At 41.6% G+C, this 12,323-nt stretch overlaps 1 protein-coding gene across 2 annotated transcripts in view; it reads left to right on the top strand.

The window, feature by feature from the left end:
- Positions 1–12,323, top strand: part of IL16 (interleukin 16) — a 47,167-nt gene that overhangs the window by 17,336 nt on the left and 17,508 nt on the right. For both annotated transcript variants that reach the window (XR_737988.1, XM_010281385.1), the window contains exons 4-7: positions 7,001–7,137; positions 7,859–7,967; positions 10,252–10,345; positions 10,797–10,939. Coding sequence is in view for 1 of the 2 variants with exons in the window: in XM_010281385.1 (XP_010279687.1) it covers positions 7,001–7,137; positions 7,859–7,967; positions 10,252–10,345; positions 10,797–10,939 (483 nt within the window). In the remaining variant the exon portion in view is untranslated. The remainder of the gene's footprint in view (positions 1–7,000; positions 7,138–7,858; positions 7,968–10,251; positions 10,346–10,796; positions 10,940–12,323) is intronic.

Genomic DNA, 12,323 nt, shown 5'->3' with positions numbered 1-12,323 from the left:
CACTTCAGTCTCCAATAGAAAGTGTTGCTGTAGCCACTGAGAGAAGCACTGCAGCATGAGCATAACCTATATCAGACTGATGAGAATCCCCACAGAAATACTTCATTCTTATTGCATTACCTTTAGAAAAGACTTTGAGCTTCAGATCTTATTATACACCAGAGAATTTCAGAAGGATGAAATTCTTATGATACCAGGTCTTGTTCATTGTTTTTTTCAACAAAATGCGCACAGGTTTTGGTGCCAATATTACTATACTGATTGGGGTGGGACTGCAAAGTGATGTCACCACTTATCTGTCATCTGACTCCTAACGCAGTGCTAGCAAGTGTGTGTGAAGGGACCACAACCTTGGGTAAATTTGGCTCTTGTGAGGAGTATTGCAAAGGGTGGACCACAGATGAAAAAAAAAAACTTGTAGCTGTGCAGATATTTTTGCTTTTAACCAAAACATCCATAGTCTGGATTTATACCATTAGTGCACCAAAAGGGCAGAGAATGGACATTATTTACCTGTGATGCTGCCTACCACTTTTACTGTGATGGTATGTGAGCAATACCAGATGATAGGGGTTTCAGTTTATAACTACAATCTTCTAGGCAACTTCTTTACAACAGTATGTGGATGGTAGCAGATTCAACATGTATAGCTGCCAGCATTGACCTTTCATCTGTACAGAAGTTCTAACAGGTGGAAGGACATGTGGTTAGGACAAGACTTAAATGGGAGCCCATCAAGAACTGTTCAGTGGTTCATTACATTCAGGGCAAAAACCTCAGTCAGTGCTACCTCCATGTGAACTATGCAGTTACCTCAGACATTTGGATGATCAGATGATCATTTACATCCTGCCAAGACATGACCACTATATGTCACATAGGGCCCTGTGTAACAGTCCTTAGTGGTTATGTTCTGCTTTGACCTCAGCCTACCCTACTGCCACAGATATCCCACTTCCCTGCTGGAGCCCTATTTCCAGTCATTTTTTGTCACAGAAAAGCTGCTGCCATGACATACAGAGAACAGAATAAAACAGGAGATAACCTGGGAAAAGGGAAATAGAGAGGGAAGAGAGAGCATTGCATTACAAAGTCAGGAGAAAAGGAAACAGTTGACCATGGAATACTTTAAAGCAAGTGAAGTGAGTGGAGGAGAAAGCAACAGTCAGGAGCAGTGAAGGAAGCAGTGCATCACCTAACTACTCCCTGTTTCATACCAAATGCCACATTCTTCCTTTTATTCTCTGTATCCTCAGCACGTTTTGCGTGTTGCAACAGTAGCTTCATTTGTCTGCATGTTGCACAGCAGAAAGGTAAGCACAGACGTTCCTACTAAGGACTATCACTTCATAAAGCTCCCAGCCATCTCTCTCCTTCTGCCTGGCTGATTGTACAGGAAAGCAGTAGAAGCAAATAATACATCAGCATGTACATCCAGGCAAAGAAAAGCTGTATCAAAATCGTATAGCACATAACAACTTACGCTTTGTGAGATACTACCTGGGAAAGAATATCTCAGTTTCCATTACTCTCCTACATCCTCTTCAAAGTATCTCCTTTCATTATATATTCTAAATAGCAAAGATTTTTTTTTCACTTCTCTAATGTACTGTCAGCAACAATGAGAGCAGATGAACAGTCTTCTAATTCATATGGTTTCTGTGTTCCAATATTCACTCACATTGACTATTACCTACTGCATCTAGAGCACCCAGGATTACCTGGGTATCATCTGTTCTGCCAGCTCCCAGACCACTTGGCTTCCAAGGTGAAGTGTGCTTAGTTTGGTATGGACAGCTTGTCAGTCTATAAACGAGCAGATCTCCTTTATAGTTCACTTCTCACAAAATCAGCAATTTTCAGGTGGCCTGAAAGGAAAAAAAAACAAAACAAAACAAAACAAAAAATTATAAGCAGTGTCTGGTCCCTTGTGCACTGACACAGCAAACACTGTGGGAGATGGCCTTGCCTGCTCATGTCATTACAAAGTCTGAAATTACACCAGTCATAGGGAGAACAGACAGGACTAGATAATATCAGCTCCTATTCTTCAGGGAACAACAGTCTCTGCTGGGTTTGAGAGCTGCTTCAAGAAGCATTCCGTTACCTCTTCCCTGCACCACCAACACCCTGGGAAGCACCAAGAATTACCAGCCAGAGGGGCTGGTAGCAGAGTTGAAATAACATCTAGAATAAACTATAACAGGGAAGGGCTGACTCTTTACGCAAACATTGGATCCAAGCTGATCTGACTGCATGGCTCCACTCAGTTCTAGAAAATTCTCTAGCTTGGTCTCCATCGGTCCCTGACCCTCTGTTTGAAGGAGGGAAAAAGCAAAAGGTCGTTTTTCTCCCTTGGTCATCACCAGAATATATTTTTATTAACTTCCCTCTCTGCAAATACCAGTTAGCTGGCCCTTTGGTACCAGGACAAGTGTTATGACAACGAACTGTAACGTCTCAAACATAAGCAAGATGGAAAAACAAAGCCAGGAGAGAAGACTGCATTTATTTAGACATTTACGTGTTCTCCTCCCTTTTCCTACTTGTTCTCTCTGTCTTCCCAGCCTTCTTACATTTGTGACATCAGGGCCATGTTATCCCCAGAGCAAGTTGGGAAAGAGGCTGTTATATTAAGACAGTGTGCTGCAAAATATGGGCCAGGGCAAAGGCTCCCAGAAAAACATACCAAAGGCCAGATGATGGGTGGAAAGGTCCATCTGTAACATCTGATGTGCTGAATAGTCTATCTAGGGCAGAACCTGAATCCCATGCAACTTCTTGCATCATCCAAAGGTTTTATAGCTTTTGCCATTTTATTAATTGCAAAGGGAATATGCTGCTGGGAAAATGAATTACATCTACTATAAATATTTTTAAAAGATCAAGGCATTGGCTAGGGTACGTCAGAATCGGTGGAGTCACATCAGTTTATGCCAGAGAGACTGTGGCCCATTCTTTGTTAGAACTGATGCAGAAAATACTTCTTGAAGAAAATCCTCCAAAACTGTATTCTCTTAATCTTCAACTTGGAAATCCCAGACTTCTCAGTCAGGAGGCCAGAAAAGCTAAATATTTAAATTCATTACTGTACTGCTGTTAGATTTTTTAATTTTTTTTTTTTCTTTTCTAAAAACAACAGTCAATCAGCTCATTGTCATATGCTTGCTTAACTGAGTCAAAGACCTTACTTGAACTAGCCTTGTATAACACTTTACTTCATTTCAGACAATCTAACTACTGTGTCTTACGTTAAGAGTGCACAAAAGTTTTTCAGTTTTCCACAGATGCCATGGTTACCCTTATTTCTAAACAACATCTGGAATTCGATGTTTTGAGACAGGACTCTGGCCTAGAAATGTCTAATGAGAGCATGAAGGAAAAAGAAATCTTTTAAAAGGCAGATAGAAAAATGTCCTCAGAAGTTTTGCATTTTGCATGACAAAAAAGGGGAGCAGGAGGAAAGAGTTGGCCTGGACGTGCAAATTACTTTTCCAGAACTAAACACATAAAAAATTAATCTACTCTCACCTGTGACAAAAACACATTCAGGAAGGCTCTTGAATTCCACCTTTGATTTTTATCTTTGAGCCAAGCAAATTCAGTTTAAAGACAAATTTTGCTTCTAATGCAGTCCCACAGACTTTCATCATTTTATTTTCACAGCGATGAGTGGATATTTTTAATGCAGATACAAGTTTCCCCAGAGTCCTGAAGTGCTCGGTGGCAAAGCCCCATATAAGCAGAGACATTTTATTCACTGGCAGCAAATATACGTTTAAACATATGTGCCAATAATGAGTAGGCAACGTTGACGTAGAATCGCCTGCCCACACACCAAACCTGCCAAACTTATTTTACCAAATTTTCAGCATTTACTTCATTCAGAGCTATAAATCACCTTTCAAAATGAGCAGGACACTTTAAAAAAGAGGAGGATGCAAAATAAACACTGTCTTTACTCTTGGAACTGTAGCAGTATTTCTATGCATAAAATAATAAGTGAGACAGGAAATAAAAGATATTGAAGAACAAAACCCAAAGCAAATTGACTGCTGGCACAAGAATTGATCAAATGTTTATTTTTCTAAAGAACAGCTTTTATTAATTTTCTGTCATGTTGCAATAACTTGGATGTGAATATATTTATCTATATCCAGGACCCAAAAAAGTGCAGATGCTGACAACATACAGATATTTGCCACATGTCCCTACAGTCCAATAAAATCTTTTTTTTAAAAGTAATTCACATAAATGAATTGCAGAAACGATTGACACACAGAGCTTATTTGAAATGTAGCCCAACTTGTTAAGATGACTACAGATTTAAACAAAAGTTGTTCCCAAGATTTTTCTGTAGTGTACAATGGATTTAACCTCTACTTTCCTTCTGACTAAGCGCATGCAACTTCATGCTCTCAGAAAGAGTATACATATCAGTTTATATTTGATGTAATTTCACATGTATGTCCCAATTCAAACCAGAATTTCCAGCCTGGCACATGTCCCACTGTGTAAAATACAATGTCTTCCCCAAAGGACTTACATGGTGCTGCAATGAAAAACCTCAGAGCTAAACTCGCTGCACTCTGTGATGTCCTGTGAAACTGGTAAGAGCCAAAAGGCATTTGGACAATTATGAAGAATTTTATAAACACCATGAACACAGCAACTGTTCACAGAGTACAAGTTACAGCAAGGGCATAAGCACAACTGTGCTCTTAACAGGGATGAGATGGGGACAGTCAGAAAAGGCCCACTATTAAGGTAAAATCAAGAACAAAATGAAGCGTGAACAGCTATGCAAAGTTCTGTGTGAGTGCCTGACCAGTATCTGTGAGAGGATATATAGATATTTCAAGTGAGCAGTGCACAAGAGTAAGGACTCCTAAGCAGAGAAGTTGGCAAGTCCAAACTTGAATTCTGACTACAGAAAAAAAAAAAAAGGAAAAAACAAATTTTTTTAAACACTGACCCTATAATACAATTATTCTTTCACAACAGCCCCAATCCATGATCAGCTGAGGTCTCAAAATATTTAGCCAACCAGAAGAATAGTTTTCTACCTTTAATATCTATCTTACATTTCTCATGTTTTAGAACAAGCACACTATGCTATTCAAAACATGGTGAGCTTCGTGTATGCAGAATCTGGCCTGTAATGTCTTTTGGATACCTAAAACAAAGCACTAATAAAAATAAACAGAAGAGGTAACTCACATTTTTTGCTACTCAAGATCTGAAATTTTAAGACATCAGAATTCTAATTTTTATTTTGTTGCCATGCCAGACTTCAAAACACTGCCATAAGATAAAAAAGAGCATAACGTAGTCCCAATTTCAAGTACGTATATCCCAAGATATTTACCTTGGGTGAAAAGTAAATATAGACGCTCCAAAACTAATACTAGAGTTCAAACAAACTGGTTTAAAATAGAACTCTGTCCATGCTTATACACTTACCTCTTACTCACTAGAAGCACTCTTCATGAACAAAAAGAGACTTCGTAAAATTCAGACACTCCTCATTAATGGCAGACAATCTGGAATGCAAGCAAACCCACAGAGTTAACAAGTTGGTCAACACAAGTATAGCCCTTATGCATTAACTACTGAATTCAGCCTGCAGCGAGCCTAGGGCTCAAAGTTAAATAATTCATTCACAGCTTTAGATTTATACTGGCAGGTCTCGGAATGGGAGACAGGCTTCAACAGTCAACCTGGAAGATAATGACCTTTATTGACATTGCTATAAATTTGAAGTTTGTGTAAGTTAGGTATGATGTGATCCCTATTGATTTGTGGTGAAAGGGCATAATGATTCTAACCCTCAGGGCTGGATGAACTCTGCTTAGGGCAAAAGAATGAAGCCCTACTGATGGTGAAGGTGGTTACACAGCTTTCCTTGTGCTGTTCAGAGGACTACAGATAACTGGAAACAGCTCATGCCAGTCTGACCAGCAGACCCAAGAGCAATACAGACAGTTGACCACTGCTATATTTTGTGGCCTGTCGTAACATATGAAATTTGCCTCCCCTTCAGAAATATATACCTCAGTCATACAAAACTCTTGGGAACCAGCCCAGATCCAGGATACACTGAGAGCCCTCTTCGCCATGTGGAGTATCGAGAGGCTGGTAAGGGCAGAGGAGGTGGGTTCAGCTGGGAGCAGAACAAGCGAATACTTGAATTAGGAGATTTACTAAGCAAATAGAAAAGAAATTGTGTGCAAGCTTTTTTCCAGCTTTCCTTGTCTCTTCAGAATTTTTAAGTCTTCACGCATTGGTGCTGCAGTAGTATATTTGCTAGACAAATATGTTGTCCTTCATGCGCTTAGTCAATCTATTCTTTACTTATTCATATGACTTAAGACTCTTTCTGTATGGCCATATGTTAATGATTCATAACTGAGTTAAAAATGTGCTTACAATTAGCCTTCCAGATGCAACACACAGACTACAGCAACCTCAACCAGTCTGGAGTGGACAAAGAATCTTCCACTGCTGCAGTTCTCTCTGCTCCCCTACCCCCACTTAACAAGTCAGCAGCCAGGGTGGAGCTTCGAGTGTTTTGTATACACTTATTTTCCATTCAGATCTCTTCTGTTTTCCAGAGTATTTCCCTTTCTGGCATATGTTTATTTTCCTCCCTGTCTTGTCTTACAATAGTTAGCATAGGCAAAATTTACCCACTTACTACAAAAAGTCTATTATCTGTTCTCTTCCCCTCTATGCAAAGGGGCACTCTATTCTAATACTTCCCCCTTGTAGCCAGAAGCCACTGAAGTCCTAAGAAAAACAACTTCTTTTAAACACTGACTCTATAATACAATTATTCTTTCACAACCGCACAGGCCTGTTCCTGTTCGAATTGGAGGGAATCTGGTTCTAAGAACAAGAACATTTTCTGCATTTCTTAAAAAGACTCAAGATAACCGTAAGTAACTTTTTACATCCTTGGTACATTTTCTTTCATGCAACCTTTCATCTTCTGAATCAGGACAGCTGCATCTGCAGGCTGTGTACAACCACAGGGAACAGCAGCTCAGGAATCAAGCTCTCTAGGAGTCCAAACTGTGCATCTCTCTGGAAAGGGTTCACAGGCAGCCACGTGCCCACTGGAGGTGCAGCAAACAGGTACAGTACACGTGAAGTCAGCAAGCTTATTAGGCAGCCATTTGCATGGATTTTGCATGACCAGCTTTCTGTGACAAGCTATGCCTTGAAGCTCAGTTTCAGAAAAAGGCAGTGATGTTCGGGAATCGCTTCTTACAATGCTTCCACAGTTGGAGAGACAGGTCAAGATTACAGAAATATAAAACTGTGACCCTTCAGGGATCTAATGCTTCTCAATTACACTAAGAAATAAGACATGGAAGAATGAAAGAATGTACATAACATGAAGTTTTCAAACAGTATTTTCCTAGTTGCCCTATTAGAGGGCAATACCAGGTATCACCAGCCTAGCAAGGCCACCGGCAAGCAGTATGAGCCAAAGTTCCTGAAAGGGAGTAAAGTGTATCATCTCTGATCAACTTGCAAATGCAAGATGGTGAGAGAGGAGGAATATTTTGCCTGGCTTGGGCTATTCTATGCTGTCATCTTAGCCTGGATGTGAGCTATATGTAGAAAGGCAGCCACTGATCACCAGGACTGAGCAGAAGAGAGCAACAACAGGAAAAAATCCTAGCAGAGCATGGGGTGTATCACACATCAAGACATCTCATGAGAGCTCTGTTCAAGGCAAAGGGAGGATTGCAGCTGACTCTTCAGTTAATGAGACAGGTAGCACAATAGTGCCATATTGTTCTTTGTAAAACAATATGCAAGCATATTCCTTTTTTCTTTTTTTGTTAAGGGATGGATGTCTGAGCCAAAGGGATGAACTGTTAACACTAAATGGACAATCACTTAAAGATATGTCCAGCAAGGAGGCGGAATCTCTCATTCACCCAACAACACGGCTGGTGAACATCATGATGTCTAGCAAAGTAAGCGTGGAAGTTGTGGTCCCCTCCCACAGCTGTGGGATGATTTGACATTTACTTGAGAGAGAAGGGGAATTTGTGCACCAGACATTTGAAGAACATGATTTTGCTCTTCCTGACAAAACCCCAAACCTCTTGTGGTCAGACTCTGGTGACTTTCAGCATAGATTTTTCCCAGATAAACAGAGGCTATGGGGAGGCCAAGGCCCTTGGAAATTCTAGCAAAGGCTGTACAACCCCTCCTTTTAGAAACACATAGCTTGCCAGTGTTATTTTTCCATTTGGAAGTTGAGCAAAGGCAGAGGTGGGTTTAAGGGAAGATCCATGAGTCCAGAAACCAGAAAGCAAGCCCTGTACTGAACTAGTTTTGTGGATCTAGCATCTATAGCTAGAAAATTCCCATGGTGAATGTTACCGGAGTCTGCTACAGAGAGAGGGGAACAGGAGGCAGCATTAACGGGTCAGCAATCCCACATTATCACCAAATACTTCACTAGAAAACCGTTTTGATCTTTCTTTCACAGAGTCCATTTCATTTCAGGCTTCTCTCATCCCCACCCCAAACTACATGGCACCAAAGGCTTTTTACTTGCACATTCTGGATGAAATTCGAGGCTGATGACTGGACAGAGTCAGTCCCCTACCACAGAGTTGCCACTTTGAAGACAATAGAGCTCAGCCAGAGATTTGTTGCAGGCTTCAGATCTTGAAATTAGTGGAAAAAAGGCACTTTCTGCTCATTATCTGCAATCGTGTCACAGAGACATTATGCTAGACTGAGGAAACACCCCTGACTGGAAATGCTATCAGATCTGAGTGTGCCTCTTTCTAGGACAGCAGTGAACAGTCTGACCCAGATGTCTGCTGGATTATGCCAAGATTTTTGTATATTTTCTCTCCTTATAAATGCTTAAGTGCTCAGAGGTGAATTATATTAAAATTTTGTAGCATAGCACCACCCAAGATGCAGCCAGGTGAACTGTGCATTTAAAGACAAGAACTGTGCATTTAAAGACAAGCCTGCACCAAATTAATTAAGGGTTAATAGCAAAGTCTTTTCAAGCTAGCTAGCCTAGTAAGAAAAACATTGCAAAATCATTGTCAAAATGGCTCTGTAAAGATGATCTCTTTCTTATTCTGAAGAGTTCCCTAGGGGAATGGGCCTGGAAAGCCCTAGTAGGATTTTGCTACTTGGCAATGCCTCCACCTGCTGTCGAAGAGGAAAATTATCATTCGTTAGTTCTTGAGGTATCTCCGAACAGCACTACTAAAGTCAGGCTTCTGGAAGAAAGTCTGTGTCTTGTTTGGCTCCAAACAGATTAGAACATATAGATCCTGCTCTGATGATGCTCTTGTGGCCTTCTTAGCCCCTGCAGAATATTGCTGAGCAAAACCCTTTTATATTGAGAGGTTTACTATATTTCAGTCACCTTTCATATGCTGTCTGTATTTAGTAACGTTCTTCCTTTAACTTTGATTGCCTCAGGATCAATAGCATTTCCCATGTCACAACAGAAGCAGGACTTTTGGGACCCATACATGTCAAGAAATTATTCCTAACATCAACTTTTATTCAGATGTGATCATTTATTTATTTTCAAACTGTTCTAAAAACTTGCATTTAATATAATACTAATGTTTTATCTACAAGCTTTTCAATACTAGAATTAGTGGCCATATTTTCAAAAGCAACTAAGAGCTTCCAAGTAGAAGGGGTTGAATTTTTGGAAAACACCAAAACCTAGTCCTCAAAGGCTTTTAAACACCCAGATAGTATTTTGGCTAAAAAAAATTCCTCTGGAATCAGCAGAAGTTAGACACTATCCACCATTGCAAAGCTGGGCCTAAGAATTTTCCTTTTGAAAATAACACTCTTCTAAGGTGATGGAAACCGAGTACCCAAAAGCACCAGTTATCTCCAGAAATTAGCCAAGCATGGCTACAGCTTACCCATGTATCAAAATGTTAGGCTGTCTGAAACAACTGGGGGTGTCCAATTAATTTTCGGTCCATTTTAACTAAAGACCAGAATCTGTTTTTATCTTATTACTTTTGGCAAGTTACAAGCATTTTTATAGCAAAGTTTTGAGCTGTGTCCTCCTTTATCATCCTATTTATTTTAAATAATTAATTTTGCTCCATGTTATTTGAATCAGGCTGAAAGTTGTGCAAGCTAAATTAGGAGAAATTTTATTTTTAAGTTTAGACCACTTTCAAGAATTTCTTGCATAGCAAGCCTTATTTATTTATTTATTTATTTAAGGAGATGCCAACCTGTAAGGAAAAGCCTTTGGAAATACAAAATGGTTTTCTGCACAGTAAGGCTGCATGTCAACGGACTCGCAGTAACTCAACCAGTAAGTTGCAAAGAAGTAATCTTTTCTCTTGTAATATTCAGGGAGTGCACAGCACAGCACTTTATTGTGTGATGGTACTGCAGTGTCGAAAGAAACTGCAGCTGTTGTCCAAATTTAGTTGGCACCCTTAGCTAAGAATTGCTGATGAGTAAAAGCATCAGCTTTTATATTCTCAATATCCTACAGTCAGAGGTTTTTTGCATAAGATTCCATTTTACGTTTTTAAGATGTATTCTAAACAGGCCAATGCTCTTTTGGTAGGGCACCTTTGCTTTCTACTATATTTAACGTTAATGGCTGTCCCCACAGTGCAGATTGAAAGGATCACTCTCTTCACAGAGAGATCTACAAGAAGAAAAACATTTCTAAGTAACATTTACCTGATAAAATGAATGTGCAGAAATGTCCGACGCTTGAGAAATAACCCAGCCTCTCTCCCCACGTCTGACAGGTGTAAACCCATACTGGGTAGGGGAGATGGACAGTGCGGCACCCCGGAAAGCCGTGCCCTTCAGAGACCGGCAGCCCCACGGTCTCCATACCAGCCGCAAATCTCTTTCCCAACAGCTGGACTGCTCTGGAGGGAGAACCCCAGTAAGTGCTACAGGAAATCACCGGAAAACCAGACAAAACTGTCTCCAGTAAGAATCTCTCAATGACCCTGGCAGTCATCTTCCCGCCAAAACCCACCTTCCTCACAGGCCCTGAAAGGGAAGATGGCGCACTGTGCTTCCTCCGCTTTTTAACCCCACCCCTCCTCTGCGAGCAGTAGCAGAGTGGGAAAGGCTCTGTACCAGCAAAACCCCATTTCTTCAGCAGCTTCTCCCTCCCGTTGCCCCAGCAGGTTTTACAGTGTGTGTAAATCCCCCTCTGTGTGGTTCGCACCACCTTGGTAGCCACCCGGAGCCGCCTCAGAGCTCACCGTCAGAGGCCCTTCCTGGGCGTCTCCCTGCTGCTGGCCACGGAGATGCTCTGTGCATGTGGCCGATAAAACCCAGGCCTGAGCTTTGGGCCCCACCGCCGCAAGCTTCCCGAGCCACCTCCGTTGGCCAAGCCATGGCCGCAAGCAGGTATGGACTCACCTCGTGGCTGGTAGTAGCTGCCCCTAGCTGTGCTGGCTGCATGAGGCATCCCGCTTTCTGCTCCACAATGAATTGGACATATTTAAACAACCCCATTAATGTAAGCTAGAGACTGACAGTCTCTTGCTATCCAGATGTGTGCCAAGTGATTCACCACAGTCTGGGAGAGGGGAGGCTGGGCAGGGTAGAGAGGGCATAGGTATTTATGGACGAAGGTCCCCAGGTTCAAGCCTGGAGCAGGAAGATGGAAGTGAAGCTCCTCACACTCAGCGGCTGCCTCCTGCCCTGCCTGAGGGACCTGCAGCTTCTCCCCTGCCCTTTCCCTCAAGTGGGGGCACCACAGCCTGACCTAGGGCTTTAACAGGGCTGAGGAGGTGGCAAACTGGAGCACAAACCCCAAACACCACCCGTACAGACCGACTGACCCTCAGGGATTTGCTGGGCTTCCTCCTGCTGGAAGGTGGCAGATGCTGCCCACTGGCAGAGGCTCTTCGTCGGCATCCTGGTTTTGGGTATCGTTACCCACCACACAGAAATACAAAATGCACCCCCTCACACAGAAGCAAAAAAAATTTGAAAACTTCCGATTCAGATTCAGAAGATCCACAAGGGAATAAGCAATCACCCTGACCTGGCAGAGTTATACTTTTCAGAGAGTATGCTTTTGGTATTGCACAGGCATTTCCTTCTTAATCATGTTCCCAAGGCCACATTGAATAAATAATCTTGTTTTCATGTCAAAATTTAGACTTATTTTCTCACATATGCAGAAGCTGAAATTTTGGCTGATGTTCCACACACTTCAACACCTGTTAAAGTTTCACTTTGCCACGTTAAAAAAAGGTGTTGAACTCTCTTGGACTTGTACTGAGTGCAGTTAACTCTGGCCCTGCTGA

This window comes from Phaethon lepturus, unplaced genomic scaffold (assembly GCF_000687285.1).
Source record: "Phaethon lepturus isolate BGI_N335 unplaced genomic scaffold, ASM68728v1 scaffold4852, whole genome shotgun sequence".
NCBI lineage: Eukaryota > Metazoa > Chordata > Aves > Phaethontiformes > Phaethontidae > Phaethon > Phaethon lepturus.
The sequence above is the reverse complement of the archived record's forward strand: the minus strand, read 5'-3'. Positions and strand labels throughout refer to the sequence as shown.